The sequence below is a fragment of the Crocodylus siamensis genome, chromosome 4, assembly GCF_052110815.1.
Source record: "Crocodylus siamensis isolate JL-2025a chromosome 4, ASM5211081v1, whole genome shotgun sequence".
Taxonomy (NCBI): domain Eukaryota; kingdom Metazoa; phylum Chordata; order Crocodylia; family Crocodylidae; genus Crocodylus; species Crocodylus siamensis.
This window is the reverse complement of record NC_143398.1, coordinates 27,228,618-27,242,390: the sequence shown is the minus strand read 5'-3', so window position 1 is coordinate 27,242,390 and position 13,773 is coordinate 27,228,618. Positions and strand designations below refer to the sequence as shown.

General features: G+C 44.9%; 1 protein-coding gene across 1 annotated transcript in view; it reads left to right on the top strand.

The window, feature by feature from the left end:
* Positions 1–13,773, top strand: part of LRRK2 (leucine rich repeat kinase 2) — a 109,733-nt gene that overhangs the window by 49,761 nt on the left and 46,199 nt on the right. The window contains exons 26-29 of the mRNA XM_090042051.1: positions 614–707; positions 5,873–6,059; positions 6,518–6,699; positions 7,118–7,347. Coding sequence (XP_089898177.1) covers positions 614–707; positions 5,873–6,059; positions 6,518–6,699; positions 7,118–7,347 — 693 coding nt within the window. The remainder of the gene's footprint in view (positions 1–613; positions 708–5,872; positions 6,060–6,517; positions 6,700–7,117; positions 7,348–13,773) is intronic.

Genomic DNA, 13,773 nt, shown 5'->3' with positions numbered 1-13,773 from the left:
CTTGCTGTGCTGACAGCCTCTCTTCCCCCTTCCCCACCCCCAGTGGGCAGTGTGGCTAGGTGGCAGTGGCTGCAAGGACTGCTGGCTCCCCAGAGGCAGCCAGCATTTTATTTACAGTAAGACTTTTATTTTTCCCAGGGAGCCCACCAAAAATGCAGAGCGCATGGTTTTTCTCAGAGCCCACCCGATATTGTGGTTTCAGCAAGTATCATGCAATTACAATATTTGTAGGTCCCTAGTTGCACGAATATTAAATAACAATATGAAATTAAATATCAGCATGTCTCATAGAAGTAAAAGTTTTTGCCAAATTATTTTGATAAAATAGGTAGCCTTTTACAACTCCTCACATGTGGATCTCACTTATCAAATGAAGTCCTAAAAAAGTAATCCAGGTCCTGTCTTTGAGAGGTCAGTCAATATTTGGGTGCACAATGTAAATATTTGTTTTGTTAAATGCCAGTTCGTGTGGCTGCTTTGCAAACACATGTGCCCAGTTCTAATTTCTGATGTTCAATCCATCTCTCAATATAGAAAACGGAATCTTTATAAACTAAGTTAAGTACTGCTGAAAAATAATGAAAGAAATCATTTACTTTCTTTCCTGTTTTAGATACCATACCTGATTTATCATCTGGCATAACAAGTTTGAATTTATCTCAAAATCATTTTATTGATATTCCAGGTGCAGTTCTTCTTCTTCCACAGTAAGTTGTTGTTTCACTTGTTAAAGCTGATGTCATTTCCTCTGCATAGGAAAGCCTAGTAAAAGAGTTGTTAATAAGCAGGAAATTCAGAATATTTCTACTAAGAGAGTTTCTAGGAAATCATCTTAAAAATACTAAGTCTAAGGTCTGATAGGTAGCAACTGTGTCACATTTTCTAAACAAATTGAAGAAAGATTGTCTTCTTTAGATTAGTGATTTTCAACCTTTTGGACTTGAGGCACCCCTCTGTAACTCTTGTGAATTGAATGAAAAATAATGAATATATTATAGAGATTACCTCCTTACAGTGCAGGTAGGCCTTGGCCAGAGAGGGGGAAGCCTGAGTCTGTGCTTATCTCCTTACATCTTGCTTATTCCCTCACACCTTACAGCATGCTTAAAGGGTCTCACAGCAACCCAGAGTGCCATTGCACCCTGATTGAGAATCAGTGCCTTAGTTCCAAACTATTAATCTATTTTTTTTACTAAAGGATACATTTCAGGAAATTTTAAGCTGTACATTTTTGCCACCTAAACTAGAAACAGGTTGGTTTACCCTCATACTAGCAATCTACAGAAGATATTGGCAGTATGCCGTTAATTAAGTCTAAAGCTTTATCCATTTGCACCACGGTGTGTTCAGATGAGCGTGCATGTGCCTCTTGCAACATCTCAAACCTCTTTGAGATGCTGCAAGAGGCATGTGCTGGAACATAACATTCCAGGGGCTCTCCAAGGGTCAAAAAAAGTCTCTGCTAAACAGCGGGGCAAGGCACAGTCAAGACCGTGCCCCAAGGCAACCAGAGACTTGGGTCCTCCGCAAAGACACTCTGGTAGTCAGCCAGAGTGTCTCTGGCCCTTGCCCTGGTGCTGAAGCATGCTGCCTGCCCGTGCAGGGCAAACAGCAGTGCAGGCTGCAGCAACTAGGACCTGGGCTCTGCCAGGTAAGTAGGGGGCAGAGGGGGCTGGAGAAGTGGGGAGGGAGCCATGGGGGGACCCTCATCTGGCCCCAGCCCATGCTTACTCCCCCGATCAGCCCCTGCCCATCCCCATTCCCTGCTCACTCCCCCAACCCCTGATTGCTGTCCCAGCTGTCCGCTGGCTACTTCCCCAGCCACAGCCTCCAGGCACTCAAAGCCCCACAATGACCAGCTGTAGCAGCAGCCATCAGGGCTGCTGAAGACTCATGGCAGAGCCCCCCATGTGGCAGCGGGGGGCAGCAGGGGTTGGCCCTGACATTTCTACTACCCCATCTTGCAGGCGCAGCACAGCTCCCCATACTGTCTGGGAGCTGGGGCCTCTCAGGCTGAGCAGTGCCAGATACCAGGTGACAGCTGGAGCCACTCCCGGACAGTGTGCGGCACTCTGCCAAGTTGCACTGCACCCGCACCATGGGGCAGCGGCAGTGCAGGTTCCAGGTGGCAGGGCTGGTCTCTGCTGCCCCGCCCCGCCCCATGCCATGTGGGAGGGGCTCTGCCATGAGTCCCCAGCAGCCCCAACTGCCACTGCTACATCCAGTGAGTGCAGGCTTTTTTCTTTTTTTTGAGTGCTGGGAGGCTGGGTGGGGGGTCAGCAATGTGGGGGGGGCTGGAGATGAGCCCCTGAAGGAGCAGGATGGAGATGAGCTAGAGACGTTCCCCTGCTCATCTCCAACTTTGGGAGACTGGAGATGAGCAGGAGATCAAGCAGTGGGCTGGAGAGAACAGGGGAACAAGCAGGAAGCTGGAGACAAGCAGGGGAACATCTCCAGCCCCCTACTCATTCCCCTGCTCATCTCCAGCCTTCTACTCATTCCCTTGCTTTTTTGCAGCCTCGAGGCTGGAGACGAGCAGGAGAATGAGCAGGGGGCTGGAGACTAAGAGGAGGGGCAGCAGGGGGCTGGGTAGGGCACTCTAAGGGGAGTGCTGTAGCCCCTGGGGGCAGGGGCTGGGACCCTGCAGGGGGGACGATCAGTTTGCTGGGGGGGGGGGCTCTGCCCTGTGGGGGGCAGGAGAGACACCCCTTCTAAGCAGTCCCCACACACGGTCCCCTCACGTCCACAGCCCACCCCCACACTGACCCCCATATCCCCCAATTCCCTCCACACCCACCCACACAACCATCTACCTCCCTCCTCCTGCATACCCCACATCCCCCTATCATACACCCACCATGTGATAAAGAAACCAAAAACAAACATTAAAAATACACACATTTAGGTTTTATTTTATGATGATGATGGAGGTACTGGTAGGCTTCTAAATTGCTTTAAAATTGTAAATATATCAGTAAAACATTGCCGAACTGATTTGCGAGCGGTGGGGTATAGTGGTCTTTTGTTTTACTTGCGGAAGAACATGGATTTGGAGGTATTTTAAAGAGTGACTTTGAGATTTTTTTATCAGGGATTTTACAGTTTTTAAATAGGGACCACCAGAATTCCTGCTAGTGAGTCAAGTGGTAGGACCCAGGCAGAGAAGCCTGCTCAGAACTCGCACCCAGGACCCAGCTGGAGGTTGCTGACCTGCTGGTTACTTGGGGCTAGGAGGACATGCTTTGACAGTTCAAAGCAGGCCACCACGCTGAGAACATCATCTGGGCGGTAGCTGCCCAGATGGCCAAGCGGTGGCACAAATGGTAACAGTGCCACACAAAGGCCAACTGTGTAGCCACAGCCCACTGACAGCTGGCCCAGAGGTGTAGATGCCTCTGATGGCCACACAGTCCCCCTCTGGGTCTGGCAGGCATGCAGCCTTGGGGCCACATGCTGTCTTAGGTGGCAGCAGGTCACAACCAGGCCACAGCCCCCACTGCCAGACTGCTACAGTCAATAGACGGTGCCGGGAACTCTCAGGGCTGCTTCAGCAGTCCAGCTGGCACAAGGAGTTGTGTCCCCAGGTACCAATTGGCCAGGTTCCAGAAGCTTTTGAGAGCAAGTAGCTCTGAGCTACTTGCCAGGGCAGCTTCTTATGCTGCAGGGGCCAGCACAGGTCCTGGTCTCAGCCTCTAGCTCCCCGTGGCTGCAGATCTGAGAGAAGCAGGGTTATTTTGCCCCAAGTGGCACAATTTGCCCCACACAAAAGTACGTGTCTGGGCACGTGTTCTGAGGCAAAAAGCCCCAGGTCAAATTTACACTGCTTCTGTTTGAGCTGATGCAAGAGCACGTGCCTGCATGTGTGGATGTGCCCCATGATTGAGTTCAGTATTACACTTTGACACATAATAAGTGAAGGGTTGTTTTGAATGATCTCTTTCACTGAACCAGCTGTGTACTCAGTAGAGCTGTTAGACAAGCTCTTGGGCACAGAGTAGAAGGGTACTCTTTCTAAAATCTCTCCCAAATATACTTTTGGTCCACTGAAAGAAATTGCAAAAAAAAAAAAACCCTCCTTTCTCTCATATTCTCTGAATCATCACAGCTACAGCACTTCCCAGACAGCAATGCTGCATGTGCCTCCTGGATTGACTTTTTCAGTAATTGCATGTGTGACATACTATCCTGTTCCTTCAAAGCATTGTTCCATTAAATATTAAGCATATGATGATTTCACTTCTCTATAAAAGTAACAGTCTTCAGTAGATAACTGGTATTGGATACCAGAAGGAATAATAGGAAGGTGTCACAGGAAAATTGGTTGGAGGTAGATGGAGGTCCAGAGCTAGAGCCAGGGGAGATAATGGGTAGAGGAGCAGAACTGGTATCTGAAATGTAAGAGGGGAGGCGGTGGGTTAAGAGCAGTGCAGAGGCTGGGAAGGTAGCAAGGAAGAGTGCTTAATCAGTCTAGAGTTTGAAAGGATGATGGCAGGGAGACAGTGTGAAGGAACTGATCTGAGAAAAGATGTTGAGACATATTTGAAATAAATCAGGTGCTTGCGCAGTAAATAAATCTGGACTAAGTATTTCTCCCAAGCCTAGCAGTAGCGTAGTTGTAATTTAATGCCACGTAACATGGTAAAATGTAACCTCACTGAAGAAAATAGACTTGTTGAAGGAGTAACAGTTCTTATGCTCCAATTATCCCAGCCCAGGCAAGTTGGAAGGGAGTTGAATGAGTTTCTTGTACCGGGTATGTTGCACATTGAAATAAACACAGGTTCATTTGTCCAGTATGTTACACATTGGAAATAAATGGAAATAGAAGTTTCGTTATGTGTTTCTCCAGCATACATATTCAGAAGAATTTTTAGAGAAATGCAGAGACCCAAATCCAACTCCCCTTTGTCACGTAAATAGCAATTACATTTGTCCTGAACTTAGATACATAAATGGCACTTGGGGCACTTACACAGATGTTAGAGCTTACTCCACCCTGGGCATTTGGTTTGTCCTTCTGAGAATGTTCAGAAGTGATTCTCTATGGCCACTTCTATTCCTGTTTCACCTGGGAGAGTGCATCAGTCTGTGTATGTATCTGAAATGTTAGTAGGAAAACAACAAGGCTAGCAATCATTTGACACAACAGATGGAAGAGATAAAAGTAGACATGTTAGTATGGTGAATTTAAAAGAACGCTCTTAAGTTTATTTATTTTAGCAAGCTATCCCATTACATATTGTCTGCTTATTTGGTTGTGCAGTTGAGTCATAACCCAAATTTTTCTCTTTGACATACGGCTGTTAACCTGGAGTAATTCCTTTGATTTCAGGTGAGTTTCTCAGTAATGACCCAGTGTAAGTGCAAGCAGAAATTAGTTCTGTGTTTTTTTTCTCAATCTGGCCATCACCATGTATACCTGTCATACTGTGTAAATAATGAGTGATTTTGTTACTATCCAGTATTAATGTGAATGCATGTGCAGCAGGTTGAAAGTGTCACCTTTGATTCCATCACTGGAATAAATATACACAATACAATCTGAGTGCTGATTTCCATAGCCATGTAATTTCACATGTAAAGTTTAATTATAAGTATAATTTACTGAAGTAGTGTATTTCTTTATATTTTTCCTTTCTTATTTTTTTCTGAGATATCCAAAACTTATTTCCAAAATCTTGCAATATTTTCCAATCAGCAATTTACTGTTGCTTTCTACTTTACTTCCTTTAAGAAAATTTCTATCAGAAAGCTGTGTTCTAATGCCTACCCCCTTTGTTTATACAGTAGTGTGCTTATATAGTTATAGCTAGTCTTAATTTTATTTTTTTCTGTTAATTTTTTCCTTGTTTACTGCTTTTTTTTCTTTCAGTTTGCGGTCAGTAGATTTAAGTAACAATAAAATCATAAACCTACCTGGACCTGTGCACTGGAAATCCTTAAACTTAAGGGAACTCTTGTTTAATCACAATCAGATAAGCATCTTGGACTTGAATGAAAAATCGTGCGTGTGGTCTAGATTAGAAAAACTACACCTGTCCCATAACAGGCTAACAGAGGTAAAGCATGAGTTTTTAGATATGAAAAAATCAAAATACTTTTCATATTTATGTGTGGTCTTTAAATGATCACTTTGTTTTCAGATGAGCCCTAAATCAAATCTGTTCCTTCTTGCACTACTTTTTATGACTGAAGATTCTAATAGGAAAATAGTCTGTCACCATGCATATATTACATTTAATCTCTGTTTTTAATGTATGTATTGTATTTTCCTATGACAATATAATATTTGTCTTGTTTTTCTTTGTAAAATGTATATAGCATCTTTAAGTTGCTTTCTCCTCCAATCGGAGATACTAGATTTGTGTATGGAATAATTTTACAATAATAACTGGAAGGCAGGAATTCCAGACGTGTTGGGTCTTATCAAATGTTTGCTTGAGACAGTCATCCTGCTGCACAAAAATCCCTCACTTTTATAAAATGCATAGTTGTTTATTGCCTTTCCTTTATCCAGATCCCTCCTCAGATTGGCTTCCTTGAAAACTTGACCTCTCTGGATGTCAGTTATAATCCTGACTTGAGTTCCTTTCCAGATGAAATGGGAAAGTTGTCCAAAATCTGGGATCTTCCTTTAGATGGGCTAAATCTTAATTTAGATTTCAAACATGTGGGATACAAAGCCAGAGACATTATAAGGTTTGTAACCTTGCTTATTGACTTTCTTATCTGTTTTTATACATTGTCTTGGTTTTCATTGTGAGTTATGCCTTTTAAAAATAATCCTGGATTGTGCATATGATCCTCAGTTTAGTTGTGGCTTTGTTGAACATGTAGTTTCTCAAAGCAGCATGGTTCATAACCATATTAAAATGTAATAGTGTTACTTTATTAGCTGAATATGTGATGTTCCTGACAACGAATGTGTTTTCATTCTACTTAAACTCACAGGGTAGTTGTTTGGTAAACATTTTTTTTAAAGCAGGATGAATATATGCTGTTAAAATAACACATGGAAATTAAAAGCTTGACATTAAGTAGAAAACTGAGTGTGTGTTCCCTTGTTTGTTCTTCTTTTGATCTGTAAAATATACTTATGATTTATATTTTATGCCAGGTTTCTTCAGCAACGGCTAAAGAAGTCTGTCCCTTATAACAGAATGAAACTCATGATTGTGGGAAACACTGGCAGTGGTAAAACCACACTGTTGCAACAATTAATGAAATGCAAGCGCTCAGATATGAGAGCTCAGAAAGCTACAGTAGGTATAGATGTAAAGGACTGGACGGTTCAAGTGAAAGGCAAAGTGAAGAAAGAGCTGATATTAAATGTCTGGGATTTTGCAGGTATTTGGTTCAACAATATATTAAAATATTGCCCTTATTAATACATCTATGTGTTGCTGTTTCCAAGAAGCAATTTGTAAAATTTCAAATGTCATGCAGCAGATTCTTACCAGTTCACATTAAAGACAGAGGAACGCATTGTGAATTGCTGAATTTTGTAAATTAGTAATTAATTAACTTTTAAAAATCTCAACAGTAATTGTACTCTGATTGCTTTTTTTGACAGTAGATGTTTAATAATGTGACTTCCAAACAGCCAGGAGGGCTGTTTGCAAACATTTGAGGTTATTCTCATTGTTCATACCCAGGATCACAAGGATGTCCACATTATGCAAGCTGTGCTAGGAGCTGGTGATTGCTGGACAGATCACCAACTCATCCATTTGGTAATGTCACTCAGACTGGTTCCCAAATGACAGTTGCAGCAGAAGCAATGCCGACAGAAGATCAACATCACAGGACTCAAGGACCCAATCAAGTGAGACATCTTCCATCAGTGCCTCAGCAAAAAACTGGCACTGGTGGAATATGCCATAAACAACAATGGGAGAATGTCGATAGCACTTGGGGTGCCTTCAAGTCCACTGTCAGCACCTGAGAAGAGGCATTTCTATTCTCTACCAGGAAACTTCAGGACTGGTTTGATGAGAATGACGAGAGTTGATGGACTGCAAGTGCAAGTCTTTCTGTGCTTGACCAAACAACATTAACTCCAAGCAAAAGAAATTGAATTACCAACAAGCCAAGGCAAAGGTCCAAAAGAGGACCCATCATATGAAGAACAGATGGTGGGAAGACAAAGTGAATGAGATTCAACATCTCGCTGACATCCATGGTATGTGAGGGTTTTTTCAGTGCCACCAAAGCCATCTACAATCTGAGCACTCGGGGACCAACCCTTTGTGACGTAAGGATTGAAGAGACCTGATCAAAGAAAGGAAGGAGCATTTTTAAGATCTTCTCAATCAAGACTCTGTTGTTTAAGAGGGTGCTCTCAACTCTATCCCACAACAACCAGTCAGAGACGATCCCAGAATTCCTCCAACCCTTGACGAGGTGAGGAAAACCATCAAGCAGATGAAAAACGACAAGGCATTTGAAGCAGATGGAATCCCCATTGAAATGTTCCAGCAGGGGTGAGAGGAATTCACATCTTAGCTCTGTGCCCTCATATTAAGGATTTGGAATGATGAGGAAATCCCAGACGACCTCAGGGACACCATGTTTATGACGATCTTCAAGAAAGGAGACAAGTCCAAATGTGGAAATTACAGAGAGATCGCTTTGTTATCCATCAGGAAATATCATTGTGAGAACCATTCTGAACTGTCTCCTTCCACTTGCTGAAGAGTTTCTCCCATAATCTTAATATGTGTTTAGGGCATCAAGAGGCACAACTGACATAATATTCACAGCTTGCCAGCTGCAGGAGAAATGCCGAAAACAACATAAATCTCTTTACATGATCTTTTTGACTTCATGAAAGCCTTTGGCTCTGTCGACCAAAAAGCACTGTGGAGGATTCTTCTGAATGGATGCCCATCGAAATTCGTGACCATTCTTTGCCTGCTCCATGACGGTATATGATTGGTGGTCCGCAGTAGTGGATTTATCACAGATCCCTTTGCGGTTAAAATGAGAGTTAAGCAAGGCTGTGTCATTGCTCCAATATTCTTCTTGAGATTCCTTACTGTGATGCTATATCTGACCATCAACAAGCTTCCAGTTAGAGTGGAGCTAAACTACTGAATGGACAGTAAGCTGTTTAATTTCAGTCACTTCTGAGCCAAAGCCAAAACCACTCTGACATCAGTCATTGAGCTTCAGTATACTGATGCTACTATAGACTGTGCTTGCTCAGAAGGAAATCTTCAGGCAGTCCTCAACACCTCTATCAAGGCATACAAGAAAATGGGACTGATGCTTGACATTCAGAAGACTAAGGTCCTCCACCAACTAGATCTTAATGAGCAGTCCCCAGCTGCAGTAATTCAGATTCATGGTAAGACCCTGGAGAACACTGAGTATTTCCCATGCCTTGGAAGCCATCTCTCACAGAAGGCTATATTGACAAAGAAATCCAACATCACCTGAAATGTGCAAGTGTGTCCTTTGAATACCTGAGGAAACAGATGTTCAAAGATCACAACATCAGATCCAAAACCAAGCTTGTGGTTTATCAAGCATTTGTAATCCCCACCTTAGTGTATGGAGCTGAGATGTGGACAGTGTACAGGAGACACCTCACGTCACTGGAGAAGTACTAACAGCGCTGCCTGCAGAAGATCTTTCAAATCCATTGGGAAGACAGATGTACCAATATTAACATACTCTTGCAAGGAAACACTACAAGTATTGAGGTGATGATCATCTGACATCAAGTTCACTGGGCCAGCCACATCATCCGGATTTCTGACTAAATTTTTCTGAGAAAAATGTTCTATTCTCCCAGCTTAGTCAAGGTGTATGCCAAGAAGAGGGCAGAGAAAGTGCTTCAAGGACATCCTGAAGGCCAACTTGAATTAATTCAACATCACCTCATCGGAGACTATCACCCAGAACCACCCCAACGGAGGAAGAATCTGCTGTAAGTATCTCAGTGCTTTGAAACCTTACGATAACAACAGGAGATGAAAAAGCAAAATCCGGAGCCACCCATACCCATGAAAACATGTCCAAGTTGCAGCATAGTCTGTCTATCCTGGATTGGCCTTATCAGCCATCTTCAGATCCACAAATGAGGATGATTGTTTGCCATGATTATCTTAAGTGTGAGGGATTGCTGAAGAAGAAGGTTATGGCTACCGAACAACAGTATACAATGTCTTCTTTCTATGTGCTTCCTCTAAGTGCAATAGTGATGTTTGAGTTGATGGAAATGGATATGTCTCTTCAGTGTATATTAAACATGTTAGCTGATTTGTTTTGCATCTAGCCATTGCAGGTAATATGTTTGCATCTAAGCAACAAACAGCACGATGGAAGACTTCAGATAACCAAAAACCAGGGGTGAAATCCCAGTTCTGTTGACTTAAATGGGAGTTTTGGTAGGGTTTTATTCCCAGTGTTCTTTCTCTCACTGTTTTCTTTCTTCACCTAGGGATCTTTTCCCTAAAAATGGTCATTATTCCTGTGAAGCCTTTGTCAAAAAGATCAGTCTCAATTGCCTATGGCAGGATTGCCCAACCCACAGCCTCTCTGTGTGGCAGATTGGGGAGGGGGCAGGAAATAGAAAGCAGAGCAGCAGATTGGGCAAGGAGTACAGGCATGGAGCAAAAAGCAGAACAGCAGATTGATAAGGGAGACAAGGCAGAGAGCAGAAAGTGGAGCACCAGATTAGGCAGGGGAAGGGGACTGGAATGGCACTTGGGATGGAAGCAAGGCTTACCTTGTGGCATGCATGCCAAAAAGGTTGGCCCTCACTGACCTTGGTGGGGAATGCAGTAGGGGGTGGCAACTTGGGCAGCAGTGCCCACAAGGTGATTTGAGTTCAGGATCCTGAAGGAAAGGAAGAAAAAGAGAGCAGCAGAATAAGGACCCTGAACTTCAGAAAAGCAGACTTCAACTCACTCAGGGAACTTATGGGCAGGATCTCCTGGAAGGCCAGTCTGAAGGGGAGAAAAGTCCAGGAGAGCTGGTTGTACTTTAAAGAAATCTTACTGAGGGCACAGGAACAAACTATCCTGATATGCAGGAAGACTAGCACATATAGCAGAAGACTAGCTTGGCTTAGCAGGGAAGTCTTCAGTAAGCTAAAACACAAAAAGGAAGCTTATAAGAAGTGGAAATTTGGACAAACAACTAAGGAAAAGTGTAAGAGATTTGCTCGGGCATGCAGGGATGAAATCAGGAAGGTTAAAGCACAATTGGAGTTGCAGCTAGCAAGGGATCTGAAGGGTAACAAGAAGGGTTTCTACAAGTATGCCAGCAACAAGAGGAGCATCATGGAAAGGGTGAGTCCTTTAGTAAATGAGGGAGACAACCTAGCGACAGAGGATGCAAAAAAGACTGAAGTACTCAATGTCTTTTTCACCTCAGTCTTTACAGGTAGGGTCAGCTCCCACACTACTACAGCTGGCAGCACAGTTTGGGAGGAGATGAGCAGCCAACTTTGGCAAAGGAACAGGTTAGGGACTATTTGGAAAAGCTGGATATGCACAAGTCTATGGCTGGATAGGATAAACCCAAGGGTACTGAGGGAGTTGGCCAAAGTGACTGCAGAGCTTCTGGCCATCATCTTTGAAAATGTATGGCAGCGTTTCCAAACCAATGTGCCATCAGCCATGTCCAGGTGTGCCACGGCATTTTGGGCTGGAGCCATGCCCCTGGCCTGCTGCAGATGCAGACAGATGGGGAGCATGACTCCAGCCAGGCAGGGGCCATGGCTCCAGCCCAAAATGCTAGCTGGCTGGCTACCGTCCACCCTCACCCATGGTCCAGTGTACTGCACTGCTTTTTTATTTAGTTAAGTGTGCCCTGGGGTGAAAAAGTTTGGGAAACACAGATGTATGGTGACTGGGAGAGGTCCCTGATCATTGGAAAAGGCAGGTGTAGAGCCTAGCTTTAAGAAAAGGAAGAAGGCGGAAACAAGGATCTACAGACTGATCAATCTCACCTCAGTCCCTGGAAAAATCATGAAGCAGATCTTTAAGGAAGCCATTTCTCAGCACTTCGAGGTGAAGGTGATTAAGAACAGTCAGCATGGATTCACCAACAACAAGTCATGCCTGACCAACCCAATCGCCTTCTATGATGAGATGACTGGCTCTGTGGATGTGGCGAGACCTGTGGATTTGATATAGCTTGACTTTTTAGCAAGGCTTTTGATATGGTCTCCCACAACATTCTCACAAGTAATCTAAGGAAATATGGGTTGGATAAATCGACTATAAGGTGGATAGAAAACTGCCTGGATTGTCAGGCTCATAGGGTAGTAGTCAATAGCTTGATATCTAGTTGGCAGCTGGTATCAAATGGAATGCCCCAGGCATCAGTCTGGAGCTGGGTTTGTTCAGTATTTCCATCAGTGACCTAGAAGATGGCATAGAGTGCACCCTCAGCAAGTTTACAGATGACACCAAGTTGGGGGAGTAGTAGGTATGCTGGAGGGTAGGGCTAAGATTCACAGAGGACAAATTGGAGGATTGGACCCAAAGATATGTCATGAGGTTCACCAAGGACAAGTGCGAAGTCCTACATATAGAACGGTCCCATGGCTGGGAACTGACTGGCTAAGCAGCTTTGCAGGAAAGGGCCTGGGGGTTACAGTGGACAGTAAGCTGACTATGAGTCAACAATGTGCCCTTGTTGCAGTGAAGGCTAACAGCATATTGGGCTGCTTTAGTATGAACATTGCCAACAGATCAAGGGAAGTGATTCTTTCCCTCTATTCAGCGCTAGTGAGGCCAATCTGGAGCCCTGTGTCCAGCTTTGAGCCCCCCACTTGAGAAACTGTGGAAAAACTGGAGACTCCGGCAGAGGGCAACAAAAATGGCAAGGGGGCTGGGGCACATGACTTCTGAAAAGAGGCTGAGGGACTGATCTTGTTTAGTTTGGAGAAAAGAAGATTGAGTGGTGATTTAATAACAGCCTTCAACTACCTGAAAGGGGGTTCCAAAGAGGATGAAGCTGGACTGTTCTCAGTGGTATCAGGTAACAGAACAAGTAGCAATGGTCTCAAGTTGCAGCAAGGGAAGTTTAGGTTAGATATTAGGAAGAATTTTCTCACTAGGAGAACAGTAAAATGCATGTCCCCCCGCTGCCCTGGCAACATGCCCCCTGTGCCTGTCGCCACTTCGAACATAGCAGTCTTGCACACAGGAGATGCTTCACCAGGGCATCATGGTGAGCGGCAGTGAGAAGATCCCCACGTGGCTCCTCTGGTCCCTGCAGCCCCTCAGAGAACAGCCACAGGAAACTCCCTGCAGGGAACAGCTGCCACTCAGCTTCCATGTCCCTGCAACCCAGTGCTGCAGGAAGTAGAGGAGCCATGTGGGGATCTTCTTGCCATCACTTGCCCCGTGCTGCCCTGGTGAAGCCAGGCTGCAGAGGCACCCGGGAGTGGGAAGCAGAGTGGCAGGGAACGGTGGCTGCTCACCACTCCTCGCTCTGCCCTGCTTCCCTACCCCCTGTGCGTCTGCAGCCTGGTGGGCACAGCTGGGAAGAGCAGGGCCGTGCAGATAGGCTGCAAGCAGTGGCACACCAGGGGGTGCGTTGCCAAGGCAGCATGGGGCAAGCACCTTCTTCACGCAGCCCTGCTCTTCCCACTCGCACCAGATGGCACCCACTGGGTTGTAGAGGCACCCGGTGCAGGGTATCAGCAGCAGGAAATGGCAGCTGCTCACCCTGCTGCTCTTTGCGGAGCGCAGCCCCGCATCACAGCCCTCACTGCAGCCTCGTGCACAAGAGGCGCATCAACCAGGGCGG